The sequence below is a fragment of the Mustela nigripes genome, chromosome 8, assembly GCF_022355385.1.
Source record: "Mustela nigripes isolate SB6536 chromosome 8, MUSNIG.SB6536, whole genome shotgun sequence".
Taxonomy (NCBI): domain Eukaryota; kingdom Metazoa; phylum Chordata; class Mammalia; order Carnivora; family Mustelidae; genus Mustela; species Mustela nigripes.
The window spans coordinates 32,709,928-32,733,728 of NC_081564.1; the positions used below are offsets into that span (position 1 = coordinate 32,709,928).

Below are 23,801 nucleotides of genomic sequence, written 5' to 3' on the forward strand. Positions count from 1 at the left end.
TTTCCATAATATCATTCTATTGGGTTGTTTGTCCTTATGGATTTAGGAAACATCTATATATTAGGATATTAACCTTTGCTTATGTGTTACAAATATTTTTTACACATCCAGTGCTTATCTTTTTTTTTTTTAATATTTTTATTTATTTATTTGAGAGACACTGAGAGAGAGCATGAGAGGTGAGAAGGTCAGAGGGAGAAGCAGACTCCCCATGGACCTGGGAGCCCGATGCGGGACTCAATCCCGGGACTCCGGGACCATGACCTGAGCCAAAGGCGGTTGCTCAAACAACTGAGCCACCCAGGTGCCCCCAGTGCTTATCTTTTTATTTAGTTTTTGGTATATGTTATCTAAACAATTTTTAATTTTTTCTGATATCAAAGAGGTCTCAATTTCTTTTTGCAATTTCAGGGTTTCCATGTTGCTTAAGAAAGTCTTCCCCCCAGATATTATTTTCCCTTATTTCCTCCCAATTTTATTTACATTTTGCATTTTTATTGTTCTGTGAACTAGAGACCTACTTTGTTTACTTTTACACAGATAGGCTGTTATGTTATCCCTGTTTATTAAATTATTCTCCTTTTTTCTAGTGAATTTAAATGCTACTTTTGTCGATATTCAGCTCCCATTTATTCTTTGGTCTGTTTCTGGGCTCTGGACTCTGATCCATTATCCTACTGTCTAGCTCTGGGCCAGTGTCATCTATTTTTAAGTCCAGTGGGTATCGAGTTAGTTTTAATATTTAGTGTTGCAAATTCTCCCTCACTATCCCCTTTCCTACCCCCCCCCAGCCAACTTGTATTTGCTATCCTCCACCATGCGTTCTCACAAAATTATCTGCTGAGCTCTAAAAATGTGTTTTTAGTCATCTTGCAAATCTCTCATTACTCTGTTTCATGAAGATGATTCCATGTGCCGATGTTTACCTCAGATCAAAGACAGCAATAATTAAAAGGTATTGGGATGAAAATAGATGTTTATTCATTCCTTTAATATTTATTTAGCCACTTCTTCTTTGGTAGAAGGGCTCGTCCCTTTCAGATTACTTCCAGACAGATGAAGCAAGTGGATTCCAGCCTTCTGCAATGCCAGGTGCTGCTCGAAGTACTTTGTAGGCTGTAACTCATTTGATCCTTATAACAGTCCAGGACATTTTATTCTTCCTACATCACAGATGAGGAAATGAAGTAACTGCAGAGTTCCATTTAAAAAATAAGCATAGATAAAATAGTGTGGGACCAGAGGGAGAAAGGAGGACTTATAGCCAAGAGTATAAAGGAATAAAGTACTTCATGAAAAAGTATTTTAGTAGAGCCTGACATTCTGGCAGAAGAAAGAAAGGTTGTGTATGAAAATTAAAGAACAGGTCATCTTCGTTGGTAAAGACAAGATGCGATGGAAAACAGAATGGTGGAAAGTAAGTTTGGGATGGTTCGTTGAAGTCAGTTCATGAATGGTCTTAGTACTACCAGATAAATACACAGGGCCCAGTGATAGCTGGAGTTTTTAGAAAAACAACAAATAATTTTTTAGCCCAAGTATAATGTGGACATATTGCATGGGACTTAAACTAAGAAAAAAAAATATTGTTTTTTGTAAATTCGAATTTAACTGGGTGTCCCATTTTTCCATTTGCTAGATCTGACATCTTTAGCCTGAAATAAGAGGCTAAAAAATAAAATGGGGTCCCATAATACCATTCTATGGAGTGACACACTAAAATATGTAACATTACCTCTAAGTATTCAAAATTAAAATGTCATGGTATGTATCAGGAGTCAACATACTCTTTCTGTAAAGGGCCAGATAGTCAATGTTTGAGTTTTGCAGGCCACAAGTCTCTGCCAGGATGGGGGTGGGAAAGTAGCCACAGACAATATGTAAACAAATGGGTGTAGTTCTGTTCCTTAAAATCTGAATTTCGTATAATTTTCACATGCCAGAATATTGCTGTTTTTTTAAGATTTTTTTTCAACTATCAAAAATAGAAAAACTGTTCTGAACTCAGAGGCCATTTAACAATAGGAAGCTGGCACGGTTTAGCCAGTACACCATAGTTCACTCATTCCCAGCTAAAAGTGATTCTTCTCTGGAGTAAGCAGAATCTGAGAGCTATAAGTTCTTACAACTTTTCCCTGAGAACTCTTATATTAGGCAGAATATTCTAGATTTAATTACAGAATTCCTTTTAGCCCAGAAGAGTAGTGTTGACGTTTAATCTACCCAAAAAAGACCTAACTCATGTTTATTGAACACACTTGGCAGGTCCTGTGGAGTGGGAAGACCGAGAGCAGGAACCAATCAAAAAGAAATCTGATGGACCAGGTAACCAAACAAAGACAAATGTGAGCTGGGGGAAATTTGAAAATGTTGCTTTCCCAGAAGATATGTCATGGAAGGCTGCCTAAAAATAATTCATCAAATACTGTTTCTGGACTTTGACTAAATAATCAAGTGTCCCTTGAAATCTCATCTCTAGTGACATTTCGAAGTGGACTCCTTAAAGTAGATCTGACACTTATACTGTTGGATTAAATGTTGGATTAAAGTCCGTTTGTCAATTATCTTCCCCAAATATTTGTGAAAGGGGATTTAGGGGAGTAAATTATAAATTTCCCATGGAAGCCACCCAAAGAAAAGCACAAAAACTATTGTCAATTAATTTTAAAAGACATAGAAGGATTTAAATGAGAGGTAAGTACAGTGGGGGAAATGAGAGTTTCTCTAAAAACGTTGGTCAAAGTCCTCAATTGACAAAGGGAGCATCTATCCCCAGTGAGCTGGCTCAGGACTATGTAGTTACTAGAGTAAGGACTGAATCCCTGTCTTCTAAACCCTACCTCAGTCATGGTGTCATTTGGGCTTCACATAGATGTGACTGGGAGGAAGATTTTTCCATGAAGGAGAAAAAAGGGGTGGGAGCTTTCAAATGAAATGAACTTAAATGTTTCTGTAATTCCATAAACATGCCATTACCTCAATGTCATAGGGTTAGAACTCCTGTGTGCGTTATTTATAACAGGCCAAGATTTTCAGGTACTCTTGCTATGGACACAGATACTTCCAAGGATGCCATCTGCTGGCCCAAAATGAGACTTCCCCAAGGCTGTCTAACCGTCTTTGGCTCTGTTCTTAAACCTGAACCCCCACTTCCAGAATACTGGATTCTCGCATATGTGGAGCCAGATGTTCTATTCTTGCTGCGAAGCTACCTACAACAATAGTAGCTAACATTTTAGATCACACATCTCTACCAGGCACTTTCCCAAGAGCTTTAGGCATCTCACTGTTCCCCTCAAAAACCCTCTCCCTCATTTAACAGATAAGAAACTGAAGCAGAGAAAGATGAGGTAAATTTTCCAAGTCTACATAACCACTAAGGGGTAGAATTGGGATTTGAACCCAAGTATGTGCCCTTCCCCACTGTGGGCCTTACTGCCTCTCTGGCTAAGAAATAAATAAAAATTAAAACAGCCACATCTCTTGTTAGTTTGTGATCATGTGAGTTAAGAAAGTATGCGTTTTCCATGTCTCCATCACCGCAAGTTTAGTCTTACCATCAGGACCATGCTCGGCAAAACTGTGACATAATCACGTCTCATCACCACCGCAGGCGATCATTGTGAATATGACAAAGTAAATAAATAAATTGTCCAAAATGGGAGATGCTGCTAAAGTTTATTAATAGATATGACCACACACACCCCCAAGTCCTTCAGCCTCCAGGGCTCAGACTTTCTTTTTACGTCTACACAACACAGCTGGAGATTCCATAGAAAGCATTGTGGGAAATTCACACCTGGCTCAGATTAAACTCAAAATGGGTTGGGGGAGGGGCAAGACCCATAGAGGGCCCCTGGCCACCTCTGGCTCAGAATGGCTCTTCTGTGGAATCTGCAGGACCTCTTTCCATTCGGCTTCATGTAGCAGCTGGTCCCTTCCTGAGCTTTGCTCGGCAGAAGATACCTCATTGCCTTACTTCCTAAAGTACACCTCATGGAAAACTGTTAGGTGTGACGGCATTTTACAGAGGCTTTGGGGGATAGCGGGGTGGGGGGTGGGCAGCGATGGCAGAGACAGGCAACAACGTTGGAGGGAAAATCAGTGATCACTATTCCTGCCTCAGCGGGTTTCTCCCCAGCTAGTGCCTCTGGGGCCCGGCTCATTAGATCATTCCCGCTTTCTTCCCCAGGTACCAGCTGGCAGCTCCAAGATTCCTGTTCCTTCAGTAGGTAGAACTGTTCAACTCTTCTTTGTCTCTACCTTGCCCACCTGGACTCTGTCCTGAGGCCACACTGTCCATAGATTAAAGCTCCCTTTGATGTTTCTCCTTTTGAAAAGAACAAACCTTTCCCCGAGAGAAATTATGCCTTCCTCCTAGGCAACCCGATTCACAAATAACTTCTTTTTCCCCCTATTCCAAAATTAAATTCAGAGTCAGCCTGGCATCTTTTGGTTGGAGGAAAGGGTGAGGGATACCAGTTGTTTTTCTTAGTGGTGCTGCTGGTGGTGTTTAAGGGTTTTGTTGATAAACACGAAGGCAGTTTTTAATTCATTATGGTGTTCACTAAGGAGTCATTTTACTGTAGTCAATGTATGAAATCGCTAATAAGACAAAATGTTTTAAATGCCAAACTAAAAAATTCACATGGATCAAAATTTGGTGGCTTGAATGGTTCCTTGGATACCATCTGAGAAACCATTGGCTTCTGGGAATGGAGGTGTCAGACAGATAGTTAAGACACCATCTTCCCTATTTGATGTTCATTCTGACCTAAAATAAGTTAGGTCATAGCCAGGGAACCTCCTCCAACCTTAACAATGATCAGAGAGCCCGTGTGGGATTCCCTGAGGGCACAAGACAGGCACATGTGCCTGCACCCAGAGGGTGTCACAGACAGGTGACAATCTGAGCTGAGCTTATCATGCTAGGCAGTTGGTCCGGCTCCCCACATCACAGCTGCAGAGAGGGAAGACAACCCGAGAACATCAGGAATCTCACAGCATCTGTTGGTTTGGACAGGATCGATCTCATGTGCAGAATTCTGTGTGGGCCCAGCTCAGTAGAATGAAATAGGAATGTTGAAGCTAATTCGTAGTATCAGTATACTTCTGGTACCCCTACTCAGCTCTTGACAGAATAGGTGGCGGGTGATTGAACTGAACAGCAGCTGCCAAGCATCAAAAGTCTCACTGAATCAATAGAATTGTTTCCAAAAATAGTCATTCCTTAAGAAAAGAAGAAATTTCTAGAAAAAAAAAAAACATTAAAGGATCCAGTTTCCTGGATAGCTTCTATCCCTGTGTCAACAACAGAAATAACTTTGAATGCAACCTTACTCTTTATCAAACCTGTGGTCTGAATATGGACCTATCCTGACTGATATTTTGAGCACGGGATAAAAATTCTATCCCAGTTTGGTTTTGATGCTGCCAGTGCATGTGTAGAAAGACCCACCCATAGCTTCCTATACTGCCTGTCCTCCTCCACACCCCCCCCTCCCCATCACGCTGAGCGTCACGGGCATCACTTCATATTAGGTATGCAGGTCTGAAACCAGGTCTGTCCTTGGTAAGAGATCGCTGTGTTACACAACAGCAAAACGGCTGATTTGGGCATTTTGCACCTTTGAAACCTTGTTGCTTTTCTTCTTCCTAGATAATATCATCAAGAGGATATTTAACATTTTGAAATTCACCTGGGTTCTCTTTCTGGCAACAGTGGATAGTTTCACAACTTGGCTTAACTCCATTTCAAGGGAACATATTGATATATCTACAGTTCTGAGAATTGAAAGATGTATGCTGACCAGAGAAATTAAAAAGGTAACACTTATGGGTACAATTTTTTTTGCGTCTTCCCTCATTACAAAGATTTTTAAAAGTCAATGTCCAGAACTCCAAAAAGGATAACACAAAATCTATAGTCTGTCTTCTGGACAGTCTTTATATAACCCCTCTATTTTTCTGTATATTTAAATCTGTTCCATTGCTCAGAATTAAAATAATCAGACACTGTATGCACACACATGTACACACACACGTGCACACACAGTTCTGGGACAATGGCCAGTTTATTCACTCTGTTCCTTCCCCTCACCAGTTTGCAGGTGCACCGACTCCGCTGTCTCGGGAAGGATTATGTTGTTTAGTCTGGGAAGTTTGATCTGAAACTTCTCAGGGGGAAAAAATCAAGATATATGCAGAACAGCAAAATATAGGCACATACGGTTTATAGATAGTATTTAAAATTACTAGTTTGTTTCTGAAAAAGTTATCATCACTTAGCCAAACTACCTACATACAAGAAAGGATTTGATTTTTACTAGTGTTTATCTTATTTTTATTGAGATGTAATTGACAATGTAACATACTAGTTTCAGGTGTACAATACAACGATTTGATATTTGCATATATTCCAAAATGATCACAGTTAGTCTATTTAACATCCATGACCACACATTGTTTCAATTATTTTTTCTTGTGATGGGAACTATTAAGTTCCAGCCTCTTAGAAACTTCCAAGTATATGGTACAGTTACTGTGCTGTCCTTGACATCCCTGGGACTTATGTATTTTATAGCTGGAAGTTGTGTCTTTTGACTGTCTTCACCCATAACCAAGAAGGGATTTCTTGTGAGCCTTCCGCAGTGATATCGGGGGCCACTAATGCAATGAGTTAACATCAATGCCTCCTTGACTAGCTTTATTTTCATCTTTGCGCGAGGTGGGCATGTCGACCAAGAGTTCTTGGTATTGAGAAGCGCCAGGGGGCTGCCCAGACAAGTAAGAACTGTGGCGATGTCTCCCCTCCGCAGGGCAACGTCCCCACGCGGGAGAGCATCCACATGTACTACCAGAACCACATCATGAACCTTTCCAGAGAGTCTGGACTGGACACCATAGACGACCGTGCTGGCGCCGCATCTGCTGCACAGACAGCCCACAGGATGGATAGCTTAGATTCCCACGACAGCATCTCCAGGTACTTCATGTTCTAAACAGTGGGTTTGCTTTTGACCAAGGTGAAAGAGCCAGGCTTCAGCAAGATGAGAAATGGATGTGTGAGGTGAAAGTTAATCAAAAATGTTCATGGATCCCCACCCCGTTCACCTCCCTGTGTGCAACAAAGCGAAAGGAACACTGTCCTCCCCTCGACTGAGCCAGAAAAAAATCAGGTATCAGTAATAGGCTATGAGAGGGGCGCCTGGGTGGCTCAGTCGGTTAAGCGTCTGACTCTTGATCTCACCACTGTGAGTTTGAGCCCCATGCTGAGCTTTAAAAAAAAAAAAAAAAAGAAAGAAAAGTAGACCATATTAAAAATACCAGTACGACTCATGGGCACAGGGCAGAGACTTCTAAGCCAGAGGCAAGTAAGAACGAGACTTCCTGATCACAGAATGACTATTTGTGTCAAGGGCCACCATCTTTGATTCCTCTGAAAAAAATGCTGCCCCACAGAGTATTTTCTGTACTGGAATCTTCTTCCATCTGTTGCTATCATTGATCTTTCTCCTTTCAGAATTGTTAGTGATCCATAATAAACATTTAAGAGGCGATTTTGTCCTCTTCCATCCTCCCTGGCTTCTGTGATCACCTGCACTGTCTCACTACAGGGACCCCGCACTAGCCACGGGCCAGCACCACCCACTATGTATGGATTACCTCACTGCATCCTTCCAAGACCCTGTAAGATTCATGTTATCATCCCCATTTTACAGAACATGAAGTTTGGTTACAGAGAGGTTACGTAACGTACCCGGAGCCACACAACTAGGAGGTACCATAAAAGGGAGTCAGCATCCCAAACCCCATGGTTCAGCTCAGAGCCCAGGATCTTACCCACCATGGTGTGCTGCCTCTAGTGGCCTCCTTTGTACTCCAGGCCAACTTTGAAGAACTGACCTGTCTTTCTTACCACCTGTCCCGGTAGAGCCTCCCCTGTTTTCAGCCTCAGCATTCTAGATAGCTGCTGGGGATTGCACAGAGCTAGCTTCTGAGTTGAAGCAGAAGTCCTGTCTTTGGAAGAGGCCAGCAGGCCTAGGATGATTAGCTAGACTACATGAATCACACGTTGTGTACAGCTTCATAGGTCAGGAGCATTATCACCAAGGGCATTCGTTGCTTTCATCAAACAGGTTTAAAAGCACCGATTCCAAGCCAGACCCTGAACTCGATTTTGAGATAAGACACATATAGGTATATCATCTCTAAGTAGTTCAAGTCTGGGAAGAAAGACCCACTGGTAGAATTATCCATGGAACCCCGAATTGGGACTCCTGCCCGGGGAAGGGTAGCAGACACACCCTGCAAGCCTGCTGTCGTAGAAGGTCCTAGGTGATCAGCACTATGGTCTCCAGTCCCACGTCGGACACTGTGCAGGGCCTCAGAGCCCTGGAGGACTATCTGACCTCCACAAATAACGAATATAATACAGGACAAGAGAGGGGAGGGAGCTGAGACTATTTTATTGATACCAAATCCCAAATAGATAACCACAAGTGGAAATTGCAATCTGAATGGGGAAAGGTGGGTGAAAAAAAAAGGTTTACCTTGAAGAGCTATGTTTCACTGCTGCTGAACTGCTATATTTGAGCTGCTCCACTTGTGCCTGTTGTCTTGCTCCCCAATAATTTACCTATTGATGCAAATCTGTATTTATTGATATAGAAAGATATTCACTGCATTGAGCAAAAAATTGAGGTTTAAAATAGAATGTATGCCCCAAACCTCATTTTTATTGATGAAAAAAATATGTGTTCATATATTGATTTAAATGTGATTTTTGTACAGATGAAATTCTGCTTGGATATATCCTTTCCTACCCTCTGCCCCTCCCCGAAAATAGGTAGTGATTCTTTTAAAGTCCTTTGAGGGATAATAAAAGGCATTATTCCCATAATTTGGGAATAATCTTTGCTCATTTGTCAGTTCCAAAGAAACAGAAATGTTTCAGCTATTGTAGATTTCTGTGAGAAGAGACACTGAGGCCAGAAACTCTCAAGACTTTCAAGGTCAAAACATTTATTTGCTAACTGAGATCCTATTCAAGATGCTTTAAATTTCTAGAATAAAATAAGTGATTGTTACAACAGTGGGCATGCTAATAAAAGTTTCTCATTATCTCTCCACCCAAACATACCCATATTTCTTTTTTTTTTTTTTAAGATTTTATTTATTTGTTTGACAGAGATCACAAGTAGGCAGAGAGGCAGGCAGAGAGACAGGCAGAAGCAGGCTCCCTGCTGAGCAGATAGCCCAACGCAGGGCTCCATCCTGGGATCATGACCTGAGCCGAAGGCAGAGGCTTTAACCCACTGAGCCACCCAGGCACCCCCCTAACATTTCTTAATTGGCAATTTAAACAACCATTAGTAATAGCAAAGTTACAAAGTGAAAATTTCGCGTCATGTCCCTTGCTTGACAGACATCGCCCCCTTGTGTGCCTTCCTGAAAATACCCCACAATCTGCGTTTTTGAAAGAGGAGTTTCATTCTCCTTGGGCAGACTACATTGAGACAAAAAATCATTATGGTTTATGTTTTATTTTTATTTTTTGCAAACCATAAATAACTATCCCATTTGGAAGCTGCCAACTTTCTTAAAATTGTTCTTGTTGCAACAATTTTCTCTATATAGATCAGTAATTTAAACAGAATTATTTTCTTTTTGATTCATTTTTATGCAAAAACTGAAAATCCATTTTTATCCACATTCTACCAAGATACTTCATGGGAGCTTTTCCCTTAAAAATAAATAAAGACTGCATGAGCATGTTTGCAAAAATGTGCAATTGTGTTGGCAGAGGCAGGGGAAGACAAGATTTGTCTGAATGAAAAAAAAAATTGTCTGAATGTAGTCAATATTCAAGATGCTGACAGATGCTGTTTCCTAGTTACAGGGGTGAATGAGGGTCCACAGGAGGGATCATAGAGTTTCCAGATCCACCCACTTTATAACCGATTCATGACCAAACAACTGGTTTTGGAAAAAAAAAAAAAAAAAATTGTGGAGAATAGTAAGATGAGAAAAATGCTGAGATATACTATCTCCCAAAGGGGGGAAAGTGCAAATAAATACCAGTTTTCCCTATAAATTTTCAAGGGTGTCACAGTCCTCCTGACCAGGCTTAAGAAGAGCTGCTCAAGAACCAAACTCAGAATCAAATCAAAGAGAATATTAGACAGTGAATTGAAAATAAGTTGTCCAGGGGCCCCTGGGTGGCTCAGTCGTTAAGGTCTGCCTTTGGCTCAGGTCATGATCCCAGAGTCCTGGGATCAATCCTGTCATTGGGCTCCCTGCTCCTTGGGAAGCCTGCTTCTCCCTCTCCAACCACCCCTGCTTGTGTTCCCTCTCTTGCTGTGACTCTCTCTGTCAAATAAACACATTAAAAAAAAAAAACTTAAAAAAAAAAGAAAAGAAGTTGTCCATAATATAAACATAATTGACTCCTGTATTAGTAACTTTTAACTGCATAACAACTGACAATATGCCCCACTAAGAAATTAGCTTAATGTTATAAGTCATACATAAGCTAAGAAGGATAAAAAAAGGAAGAAGACTGATCAAATAAAATCAGGTAACTGCCTTTAAAGCAGACCCAAGATTACAATTATAAAACTGTACCCACGATCAAAAACCATGAGGTAGGAGTTATTTAAACCTACTGATTGTTTTTGAACAAAGACTATTAGAATTATCTCCCAAATTTAGAAGTGACCGATCAATGAATTTACTAGTACAAAACCAGTACCTTTAAAATTAGTTCCTAATGTATCTTTTACTTTTTATTTCAACCTAAAGAAAGGGAAAACACAAGAGGGTTTGTTTTGTTGTTAATACATGAGTTAACACACTTGCCCTTAAAAAAAAAAAAGATTTTATTTATTTATTTATTTATTTATTTATTTATTTATTTGACAGACAGAGGTCACAAGTAGGCAGAGAGGCAGGCAGAGAGAGAGGAGGAAGCAGGCTCCCCGCGGAGGACAGAGCCCGATGCGGGGTTCAGTCCCAGGACTCTGGGATCATGACCTGAGTGGAAGACAGAGGCTTTAACCCACTGAGCCACGCAGGCGCCCCACACTTGCCGTTTTCTTAATGGCTGAGCTCCACTTCTAGTTTTTTGCTTTAGGAAGCTATCAAATCAGTAGACAGTATCTGTTTACATGAAAGTCTACTGGAAGCCACCTGATTTCTAGAAAGGCAGGAGTCTTCCCAAGAAGGGATTCCCAGTGGAGACACCTATGTTATCAGCGAGGGTCTAGTACCATTCCCCTCTAATACCCTGGGTGCGGCTGCGCTTGCTCGGTGTGGCCCCGTCCCCTGTGTGGTGACCCCGCCTGGCATCCCTGTCACCCATCTTCACCTTTGGGCATACTGCAGATGGGGTGAGAGTCTAACAAATGCCTTTATATTCCCTTTGACTTATTGCAAAAAGCCCTCTTTCCTTTAAATCTGGCTGTAAAATGGCACTTGTCTTAATGGTTGTTTTATGAAATCAGATATCCTCTACTTTCCCTGAAAATAAATTATTTTAAATTGTGCAAGAAACATTAGATGACACTTTAAGGAGCATTCCTAGAAATAGAGGGAGTGTTTATCCCTCGAAACAAGTCACCTAAGAGGCTGCGGTGTGCCCTGGGGTGGTTCGAAGGGCAGGCTGATCAGTGAGGAGACCACAACTGTCCCTTCAGGCATGTCACCTGGGCCTGTTATCAGAAAACTCCTCTTCCCTTTTTCTTTTAAAACTGCCCGGGATTGGGCCACAAACTGGTCACATTCCATATAACCCAACTGAGTGGGACGGTGTGGGGTGTGAGGGTCAGCTGCTGTGACAGTGGACGCAGGCATTAGCAAGATGAGTCACACTTGAGGATTACAACAGTGGTTCCCATTCAAAAAATCTGAGCAGGGCCACAGGGAAAGGTACACAGTATCTTTTTGCCTGCAAACCCCTAAAAGGCCATAGGAGTGTAGCTCTAAAAACAGGAAATTAAATACAGAAGTTCCAAGGTCCAGATCCCCTGTCTTACAAATGAGAGAACAAGTTAAATATTAATAGGTCTATAAACGTGAGGTCAACAATTTACTGAAACTACTTCATCAAATAAATAATTATATCTGCAGTTATTTTCATTATATTAAAACCTTTTCTGATCCAGAAAAAAAAAAAAATTGAGATCTTAGGACAGTTTATCTAAATGCCAATGGCCAGTTAACATTAGCATAGGGAGGGACCCAAGCCCAGGGCTCCCTGTGCTTGGCCATTGAGTTTCCGCTTTGCCTTTTCCTCATCGCCTCATTCTGCCAAGGATTTGACATCCTAAAGGAGTTAGGGCCTTTCTATGTCTTCATTAGAGACCATTTGGTTGTTCACCTGCTAGGCTTGGAGGTTGTGACTTCCTGCATGGTTTCCGTTCTGCCTCCCAGTCACTGGCTGGGCACACCTGGGTGTGTGCAGGCCTAGTCTGCCCCCACGACGACGATGTTCAGCCAGAAAAATCAGCCATCCTGGACCACAAAGACCCATTCCCCTGGGTCAGCCACTGGTGCTCAGGCTGGGAGATTCTTATTCCAGTAGCCTTCTTCAGAGGCCTTTGAGGTGCGTGCCCCCCTTTGGATTAAACTCTACGTCAGCACTGAGATGATGCCTACATGGTAATTCTGTCTGCTTCTTCTCCTCTCGTAGCTCACGCAGTCCTCAGGCCTGAATCTGCCACCATTCCCTCCCCGACTGTTGCTCTGTGGGGGCATCATGAGGATTTTAGCCAGTGGGTTCTCGCCCTAGTGACATCTGCCAAGACCTAAAACATGATCCAGAAGAAAAAAAAAAATCATTAGGCAAAATGAGAAGTTAACAGACAAAATGACCCTGCCATCGCTAGACTTCCTCCGTTATTTTCTTTGTACCATTTTCTTTCTTTCTTTCTTTCTTTTTTTTCTCAGATGTTGGTTTATATCCGGTTGCGTATCAAACCAGCATCTCTTTCTCCACGCAAGGCATCTAGTTTGGCTTAACTGAATACCACTCAGAAAACGGGGTGGACAATTCAGTTCCGTGTGATTATTTCTGAGCTTCCCTCTCTCATTGTTGGAGACTTATTTTTCAAAACATGGAAGTGTTCTGTATCCATTTTACACGGGCAGATATTTCTGCTTCAGCAATTGGGTTACAAAATGCTTTCAAGGAATTCAGGATGGGGAGCTCCAAATAAAACATATCTTCTTTAATGAAAACAGCAAAAAGCTTAGTTACAAAGTTATAAAGGGTGAATTCTGCTCTGCGCAAGGCATGTTGGGACTTGTCATTATTCCCGCTCCCCGCCCCACCCGGAGAGGGGAACCATTCATGACTTATCACCCCGCCCATACATTTTGACCAATTGAGAACTGCTGTATCTTATTCTCCCGCCAAACGGGACCCTCTTGACTTCCCTTCCGTGAGCCGCGCTGTGGTGCTCGGCGTCAGCACTGTTGGTGTCACGTGTGGTCTGCTGCATGGCAGTGTACTGGTCGACTGATCCGTGTGTAAACTGATGTACCACTGGTGTTTTAACCCTGTGTCTCTGTGACTGTTTGCGCTGCTAGCTGCTACACCGAAGCAACCATGCTGTTCTCAAGGCAGTCTACCCTTGATGATTTAGATGGACCAGAAACTGTTCCTAAAACAAGTGAGCGTGCTCGACCTAGGCTTCGTAAAATGTTCAGCATGGATATGTCCTCCTCATCAGCTGACAGTGGCAGTTTAGCATCAAGGTGCTTAACTCGTGCATGCTTTGTTCCAGAATTTTCTCACTTGTTCCCTTTCGTGTCATTGCAAATATAAGTTCTTGTGATGTGTGTTTGTTTATTTGTTTTTTGTTTTTGTTTTTAACTTTTATGCTAAGAATTTGCATGACTCACCAAAGCATCACTGCCCCTCATTCTGGGACATAACTGCTCAGTCCCAGGACGGCATTCTCTGAAACTAACCGCTCTTCAGTTTTTGTCTGTTAGGAGTTTCTTAAAAATCCTTACCATAAACATTGTCCTCCATTTTGTAAGTATTTTGCACTTTTAATTTTTAAATAAATAAGCATGCTTCCTCCTTGATTGAGAGCTCATGTAGGTAGTCCTCATGGGGGGAAATGTGTCAGGAAAGATACCTGCAATAGAAAAAAAAATATGCCATCAGTAGTCCATTTTCATTGGTAATAATAATTCTGTAAAAGTTAGAATATATTTTGCCATTGGTTTTAGACAAGAATACTATGATGCAGTAGAATAGATCAACTTTGTAGACAGTAACTTGTATTGCTTTGGGCTTGAGTTGTCTCATTAGATCCTACCATAAAAGCATAATAATTCAGAAATGAAATTATGTATATACGGTCCAAAAGTTCTTTCTGGAATTGCCTTTTCGAATGGCCCACGGAGGCGCAGAAACATCAGCTATATTATGTTCATCCTGACACCAAAATAACCCAGTCCAAGACAGATTCCAATTTTGACTGTACATAGTGGTAAATCAGAGGGGTGTTAACTTATTTTTGTTGGCACCTGTATATCTTAATACAGTGCTGCAGTATGCTGGAGCCTGGCATTGATGGGTATGCCTTGGCCGTTTAAGGTGTCCCCTGGCAGGCCCATGCTATTCTACTCCACTTGGTTGAGCCTTGAAGGTCCCAGGACTTGCTGAATCCCTTCCGGGCCAGACCTGATCCAAAACCATAAAAACCATGTTTGTAATTGGTTAAAGTCCAATTGGAAGTTAGACTTGATGTGGGGTTGGCTCTATTGCTCTGAAAACTGTCTAGGGTGATCAATTTCATGACCTTCCTACGAGGCTGTTTAATGGAGGTAAGTCCAAAAAAAAAAATAAAAAATCCAGTTTGTCTTGACATTCTAAGAGCTTTCTATGTGGCATCCATACTGAAGGCCAAGGTCCTGGGAACATTAAACACATGAGTGGGCACCAAGGGCTCACACAAATGTCCTTCAGTCTTGGGATGTCACAAAGGGCTCTGCCAAGGTCTAGTCATCCATCCATCCATCTGTCCATTCATACCTCCATCCACTCACTTATTGACATGTCTACACTGGTGTCTATGATAAGAAAAATGAGTGCAATCTGTATATTTGAGAATCTCAGTGTTTGTGGACCCTAGATGCTCACGATATGTCGTTCAAATAACAGTACAATTTCGTAGTCTAATACACTATGGCTCTACATCCGCCAGATTCCACAACTCCAGAACATCTTTACACTTCTCCCCTTTGGTGGGCTGGGATGGACAATAAAAACAGGCATGCCATGAATTTCCCTGGTGTGGCTGCTGTACTTTCATTTCCAAAGTCTCCAGCAGGGACTTGACAGAGAAAGTGAGGAGACCAAGGACTAAAGAAGGAGAGGTGCAAGAGAGATGGACAGGTCGCCAGAAACAGAAGATGAAGCTATGTAGGGAAGCTTAGAGAGAATGAATCCCCCCTGGGGGAACAGGTAGAAGAAAATAAATTGAAGTCTTTGGTGGGGGTGGGGGGGAAGTGGCGAGAGCAGGAGTACAGCCAGGGTTGAAGCCAACAGTACAAAAGGGAGAAGGGCTAAGGGTCCACAGCACTGGGGAGAAGAAAATAGGAGTGTTTGCATGTGCCAGGCAAGGATGGCTGGGAGCTGGATAAAAGGTGAAGCTTCAGTCAAATGTGATAAGCACCAGTAAGAAGAAGGCAAAGGATGGGAAAATACGGAGAAGGAACAGATGTTCAACAAGATCGCCACTTTTTTCTATAAAGAATGCTGTTGTTTAATTTAGCCGATGTTTTATGGTTCCTATCCTCCCCCTTATGGGTAGGGGTGGACCTGTTGTGTGGAACTGAGAGTAGAGTACCTCCCCACCAACACCCACAGACCCAGGCTGGCAAGGCTTCCTGTTTCCATGGGCACCTCCTTTAATAGAATGCTAGGTGGGCTTATGCTAACTCTGTCTTGATTTGGAAATAAACACCAGAACCCCTGGCTGTGAGTCCTGACCCAATTCAGACAACCTCTGTGCATAGGTGGCTTTAGCAACTGAGGAGTCATGTCATGGGACTCGCTCAGGTTTTCAACGATGATGTGTGAGCCCTGTCGGCTTTTGCATTTAAGAGCCTGCGGTCTGTAGGCTCTGCGGACCAGACTGGGATATCCTGAAGGAATAAAGCAGGTGAAATGCAGCCTTGGGGTGGGGTGGGGAGATGGGGTATTTAATTTTCTCTTAATGTTTTTATCGGGGAGTGCTGAGAAGGTGTCTTGAGAGTCCGGAGGATACTAAGACCGGGTGTGTGCTGTCCTTCTCTCTGGACAGCGAGCCCACGCAGTGCACCATGTTGTACTCGCGCCAGGGGACCACAGAGACCATCGCAGAGGTGGAGGCCGAGCAGGATGACGAGGCAGCAGCCGGAGACGCTGACCAGAGCGGGGAGGCCACAGCAGACATGGGGCCGGAGGAGGCCTCTGAGGTGTCGGAGGCCTCAGAAGTCGGCCTCACCCCGGATGCCGAGCTGCCGCAGTACTCCACCGAAGACGGGGATGTGGAGGCCCCGCCGTCCTACAGCAAGGCGGTCAGCTTCGAGCGCCTGTCCTTCGGCTCGCGGGATGACTCTGCAGGCCAGAGCCACATGGCCGTGAGCCCCGACGACAGCCGCTCGGACAGGCTGGAGTCCAGCATCTTACCACCCCTGACTCATGAGCTGACGGCCAGCGAGCTGCTGCTGAACAAGTAAGAGCCTGCGAGGGCTTCCCTGTCTGCTGTGCTTGGAGACAGAGAAACTCTCACGGAAAACCGTCCACCTAGAGGATCAAGCACAGAGACCCAGGGTTGGGCGCTTCCATCATAGAACGATAGAACTAGCAAAGGCTGCCCAGAGTAGACACTTGTGCACACATTTCTTTCTATAATAGGCTATTAGGTTGACTCCACTGGAAATCTGGGGAATGTGGGAAGGCGTGTCGTTGGGGAGGGATCATACAAGGTGGAAATCAGTAATTTGGAGACATGAAGACCCATGTCGTATGATGTTGTTCATTTTAACAGGATGTTCCATGATGATGAGCTTGAAGAGTCTGAGAAGTTCTATGTTGGCCAGCCCCGCTTCTTGCTGTTGTTTTACGCCATGTACAACACTCTAGTGGCACGCTCAGAAATGGTGTGCTACTTTGTGATCATACTCAACCACATGGTCTCTGCCTCCATGATCACCCTTGTGCTCCCCATTCTGATCTTCCTCTGGGCCATGCTGTCTGTTCCCAGACCCAGTAGACGATTCTGGATGATGGCCATTGTCTACACAGAGGTAAGCTTGGGGTAAAACCTTCCTGGAAATCACTTTTGGCACTCACTCTAGACTGCTCTGCCCTGTCTCCAGGACAGTTTAAATAGGACTTTCAGCTAGATGGATGCTCTTAGATAGGCACTCAATTATTACTCACAGTGGTTTAATGCTAGCAATTGTGTATCTTTTCACATTATACGCCTCACACAAGATAAGTGCTACTGTCATTCCACTTAACAGAGAAGGAAACAGCTTTAGTGTGACTATATAATTCACCAGAGTTACCCAGCTGGCAAACGGTGGGGTAGGCTTTTGAAATCTGCTCATGCATCCTGTGATATTAGCCACAGAGATCATGTGTTATGCAGAATTAAGTGTGGTGCCTGGTGCTGGTGGATGTCCAGTGAATGGACACTGAATTATACAATACAGTAATCATTGTGAATATAGTTTGGTACAACAGGTATATTTCCCATTTTTAAGCCTAAAAGCCAGTGTCCACACACCTAAACACAACGCCATATAAGTACCTACCTAAAAATCTGAATGACAAAAGGGTAAGATACCTTATTTCCATCAAATATAAAGGGACAGGAGACAAGGCTGCCCAATTGTCTAAACCTGCTTTTCAGTCCTTCCTCCATTAAATATATACAAGATCACAAATTCCCATAATAACAATAAAACTGGGAATAAAATGGGAGACTTGATAGACTTTGTGCCTTGGGTTATTGTAGTTCTTTGTGTTCTGGAGTCTATGAATAAGACTGATTTTCTTACGTGGCTCATAAGGGAAAGTTTTTGCTAACGATGATACTATGATTGCTTCTTAAAGGAAAGAACTCAAGGTGGATGTACATTTAGATTCTAGAAATTGTGTTGGTTTATAGGTAGTTCAATAAAATGAAACAAAGTTATTTGTCAAATCATCTCAAAAGCAACAGTTTAAACTATCATGTATCTCTTTTCCATAATAATTATTTAAATACATTCAAATGCTTATAAAAATAAAAGATGTAAAACCAAATTTGTGTCTATTATTTTAAGTAGGCTATCCATCACACTCTTGTCAAAATAATCGCTTTTAAGTATTACTTCCACTACATCACTTTGTGATGTGGGACGTAAATGACTCCCCTTTGGGGAATGGGTCTGTTCTCTCTAACACCTCTGAGTGAGGGAGTTTCTAACCTAGAAGTGGAAGAAGAGCAGGTACTAAGAACTTAGAAAAGGGAACAAGAGCTAATTATATGTAGCTTTCATCATAAAATAAAATCTTCTTTATTAAGTTAAACTGGGTTCTCCATTTTCTCCATCACACCGAGGAGTGAGGAAGTGGAAAATTAACTTGTTGTTAATTCACTCTACAACTTAGACTATGTGCCAAAACCCTAGAACTGTGCTAGGCATGATAAAAAGAAAATAAGTTCTTTTTTTTTTTAAGTTGTTTTCTGTTTCTCAATGGCTCACAGACCAATGTGGCAAAATATGTTGTAAACAAATAACTGCCCTATAATATGACACAAAACTGCATTAGAGTATACAAAAAACGATGGATACTGTGTCTCTTGCAGCTTAATGGGTACAGGGAGGAGGCTATCATGGCCATTTATCAGCAGAAGGCATCTTAGACCTGAGTCTTAAGGGATGAATGTAAGGTCACCAAAGGATGGAAAGCAAAGGGAGGTGCAAGTCATTGGGAATAACCCATGCAAAGAAACAAAGGCATCAGATATTCTGTCATGTGCCAGGAATGACAGCTGGATGTGAGGGCTGGTAAGCAGGCTGTGAGTGAACAGCACAGTAGCAGGATCTCAGGAATGTCAACACAGTTTATGCTCAGGACTTTCTCCTCTTGGTATGGAAATATTTGGACAGAGGCATGACTCAGACATGCTTATCTTTAGCAAGGTTTTACACAAAATGAAAGTGAAGGCATGGAGACCAGCTAGGAATCTGTCTTAACTGTCTGGGTGAGAGGTCATAGGATGTGAACTTACCCAACGGCGATGAGGCTAAATGAGTGGGTAAATGAGAAGTTTTAGTAAATGACTAAGAGTTTGGGGTGTGAGTGAGAATGGGAAAGGCGATGTGATCTTCAGACTTCTGCTCTGGCATCCGGGATATGGCTGTGCCGCTCAGCATGATAAGGAGCATAGGACTGTTTTTTGCAGAAGCTTGACCGTAAGAAGGAGAGAGACAGGAGAAGAGGTAAAACTAAACTCTAGGTCAAAAGAGGACTTTTAAAATATTTTTATTGATGAATTGCATATATTGCACTTAACCTCAGCTGACACAAATGTTAGCGGTATGCTTAAATGAGGCACATCAGTTTTCTCATGTGTCTTTATCGCAAACAGCCTCGCTACATTTATACCCTGAACTAGTCACCATAACTGGCAAGTCTTTGTTTTATTTACTTTTATTTCTTCTTGAGGAGAACTTCCAGAGATCAATAAAACGGTGAGAAGAAAGAGGTCAGAGGAAAGTGAAAATCGGCCTCAGAACTACCTGAGATGCTCAGACAGACAACAAATGAAAGCAATACATAAAATATAAACTTCTTTTTGTTCAAGCTTTTCCTCATTACCATTTTTAATAACTGAATAATTATATAAATATCTCATTCAATCAGTATAAATTAGCCAACTCTTCAAAAGTAAAGTCATTTAAGTAGGTGTCATGGGTAACCTGATGGGGCCTCGTGTATGTGCAATGAGAGGCACTAGTGAGAGTAAAATACTACAGTGGGTCTAAAGTCCATGTGAGAATGATAATGTTATTATTCCACATAATTCTGTTCATTCTTATCATCAAAACTAAGAAATGATATTTTAATTTTTTATATCACTGTTTTTCATATATAACCATTTTTAAAAAGGAGTAAATTTTTTTTTTTTTCATTTCCATCATCTGTGTGTAGGTGGCAATTGTGGTCAAGTATTTTTTCCAATTTGGGTTCTTTCCCTGGAACAAGAATGTGGAATTGAACAAAGATAAACCTTACCACCCACCTAATATCATAGGAGTGGAAAAGAAAGAAGGTTATGTCCTTTATGATCTCATCCAGCTCCTGGCTCTTTTCTTCCATCGGTCAATTTTGAAGGTACGGCCCATGAACACCTGACCAGCACATGTTGATAACTGCAGCCACCTGTGATATTCCTGGAGAACCTGAACATTAGGATTGGTCATGAGGCCAGAGGGCGAATGAGTGCATCTACTTATATGCTCTTTTTCTTTTTTTAACAGTTGTATTCATTTAGTGGACATTTTCTCTAACGCGATGTGCTCAGTAACAGAACTTGTTATAAATTTGGGAGAAAATTCCCCCATATTTCTACTTGTGTTATGAACATATCCTACTTAATCCATATTTGTGGGAATTGCTTGGATGGTGTGAAAAATCTTCATGCCTAATACACTAAATTCTGCTCCTTGTTTAAGCCAGAACACAAGAGAGCTACAGTTTAGGAAGTGTCATATTGCCTCTCAAGTCCAACTTCTGCCTACCTTCTTTTAGTAGAATTGCTTTTGTTTGTTACTTCTTGCCATGAAACTATTAGCTTCAGTGAGAGACCATACATTTAATGGTTGAGTGAAGCCCAGAGCTGGGCTTCTTGTAAGCTTATTGAGAAAGCCATTTGTTACACTACTCTGGGAAGACCTATCTACAGGATGGCCTGTCTCAGAGTCAGCAACTCTTGTCATCCCCCTGAAAAAACCATGTGGGTCTTTCTTCTTGTACACTGTGAACTATAAGCTAAGCTTTCAAATATACTGCTCAACTCTAAAAATTAGAAATTGCTGCATAATATACATTTTATGTATAAATGTGCCAATTATCACTACTTTACTTCCACCTCTTATTTTAACCTCGTCTCTTTTTACAAAATAATCCAATTTCATTTTATCAAGTAGTGTCTTTATTCATTTCTGTTTATTAAAGATTTTGTTTAGTTATTTTACAGGGAGAGATACAGCGAGAGAAGGAACACAGCAAGGGAGCGGGAGAGGGAGAAGCAGGCTTCCTGCTGAGGAGGGAGCCCAATGCTGGGTTTGATCCCAGGACCCTGAGCCAAAGGCAGACGCTTAACAACTGAACCACCCAGGCGCCCTATAGTTCTTTTTTAGAACAAGCTGGCATAAGTTAACATACACACACACGCACACGCACACATGCAGACATATGTAACAGTGTGTTTGACTTCTGTCTTACTCAGTATGCTATTTCAAACTGGGCTTTCTCTGCATATTGCTTGATCAGGATCTTAACTCTGTCTTCACCATTTTGCAAAATGTGCTGGTCCCTAACCTTCCACTCAGGGGGAGCCTTACCTGGGTCAAGGAGAGTGGTGGGTTTGCAAAGGTATATTATCCAAGGAAACCAGTTAACCAGTATTGAATTTGCCTAAAATTTCCAGTTCTTCTGATAAATTAGCTGAAATCATACAGTTTACTAATTCTTGTTCTGACTATATTAACAAATATAGTAACATCATTATTTTAGTTCTAGAAATTGAAGTTTAAATTTCTGCATTTAAGACATGGTGGCATTATGTTGTATGTCAATTATACCTCAATTTAAAAAAAAAAAAAGACATGACCGTATAAATCTTGTCATTTCAGAACTCCCTTGCAACTTGTTAAATCCTTTTGTGCAACATTTTAAAAATTTGTGGGAGCACCTGAGTGGCTCAGTTGGTTGAGCATCCAACTCTTGATTTGAGCTCAGGTCATGATCTCAAGGTCGTGAGATTGAGTCCTGTATCTGGCTCTGAGTGGAACATGTAGCCTGCTAAAGAGTCTGTCCCTCTCCCTCTACCCCTCCCAGGCTGCTCACTCTCTCTCTAAAAAAAATTTTTAAAGTTAAAAATTTAAAAAATTAAAAATTTTTATAAATCTTTGGACATTTGGGCTGCCTTTTTACTAATATTTAAATGGTTTAACAGTTATAATTGTATATTTAAAGCATACAATAAGCAAAATGTTGGTGTTTCATATTGATATACTTACTCTGATTTCTTCTTAGAATATTTCATATTTATGATGAATGTATTTGAGGTACTATAATGCTAAAATTTTGGCTAATGAAATGAAAAATAGTTTTTGGAATGACAAATCTTTTCATAAGAAGACAAAACTACCCTACAGCTTTGCAAACCTATTAAACAATGCTATGGAAACCAAACAACTCCAACCATATGGAAATTTCAAAAGCAGTTAAAACTATCCTATTTGGTATGAGTTTCTAGACATTTTATAAATAATTGGAAGAGTTCACTAACAAATATGCTACTACGAAAGTAGTAAAAGAATCTAAGTATGTTCAAATGTTGGCAAAAGAAGAAGCAACTTTTAAAATGATTTAAAAGAAATTAATAGAAGTTGAAAATTCCATTATTAAAATCTAGAATGTTTGCTATGTTTATAAGAATAGCATCCATTGAATAACTTTTAGAAATAATGTATTTATATACATTTAAGAAGTCTGTAAATTAGATGACGTTTTCTCTTAATGAATTGATCATTTTCCAAGTTATTTTTTGACCAACTGAATTTTGGCAAATTGGCCTGGAGCTCTTGTCCTCTATAGCCTGTGTCAGAGGGAGGACTGGGCAAGGTCTTAGGGAATAAATGCATAGCTTGACAGTTTGGGAACCCAGAAGACAGTGGGCTCACTGGGTGGCTTTGAGCTGAAGCAGGAAGTTCATTGGAAGGGGAATTTTCTATCCAGGTAGCATCTTGCACCAGCAAGGTCCCTGGTTTTTCTCAGCCTCTTCTGCTGTCCTTCCTCCTATCTGTCCTACCAGGTCCCTTTGCTTATTCTTTGAAGCAGAATCCAGACTCTGCAGAGTGCATCATAATCCCTGTCTAATATGAGGACCAATATTTTGGGAGTAAAGCATTTGCAGTACTGTTCCTGACTCAGCCATGTGTGATCCAGGGGTTCACATCTTACTGTGTATGTTGACGGAGGGAGCATCATTATTCAAGTATAGATACTTGGTGAACATGGGGCCATGGGAGTAAATTCACCCACTGATATTTAAAATGCTACTTGTAAGCACAGAGAAGGATGCTCTAGAAAGTGCTTTCACTCAGGAACATGTCAAGTGATTCTAATTTCACCTTTACTCCATCTGCCAAACATTATCTACCTCCATGTCAGTTCATGAGCCATGCTCTTATGATCTACACTCTCTCATTCCCCTTTACTGCGACCATCATAAACATCGAGATAAAAAGCTTTCTTAGAATCCATTGGTTTTCTCATCTTTTCTCCACTTTACTGCAGTATGAATGACAAAAAAATTATAGTATATTTAAAGTGTACCCCGCAATGATGTGATTTACGAAACACTGTAAAAGGATCCTTTCCATGGAATCCCATCACCTCCCATATGTATCTGTGTTCTTTGGTCTTTTCCTTTATTTATGTATTTATGTATTTATTTAAAGATTTATTTATTTATTTGACAGACAGAGATCACAAGTAGGCAGAGAGGCAG

At 41.4% G+C, this 23,801-nt stretch overlaps 1 protein-coding gene across 4 annotated transcripts in view; it reads left to right on the top strand.

The window, feature by feature from the left end:
- The window catches only part of PIEZO2 (piezo type mechanosensitive ion channel component 2), a 454,403-nt gene that overhangs the window by 403,997 nt on the left and 26,605 nt on the right, over window positions 1–23,801 (top strand). For 3 of the 4 annotated variants that reach the window (XM_059409173.1, XM_059409174.1, XM_059409175.1), the window contains 6 exons: window positions 2,266–2,325; window positions 5,660–5,826; window positions 6,819–6,985; window positions 16,323–16,736; window positions 17,052–17,310; window positions 20,213–20,395. In XM_059409173.1, coding sequence (XP_059265156.1) covers window positions 2,266–2,325; window positions 5,660–5,826; window positions 6,819–6,985; window positions 16,323–16,736; window positions 17,052–17,310; window positions 20,213–20,395 — 1,250 coding nt within the window. Of the gene's footprint in view, window positions 1–2,265; window positions 2,326–5,659; window positions 5,827–6,818; window positions 6,986–13,590; window positions 13,759–16,322; window positions 16,737–17,051; window positions 17,311–20,212; window positions 20,396–23,801 lie in introns of all 4 variants that reach the window. The other variant, XM_059409177.1, reaches the window with a different exon arrangement.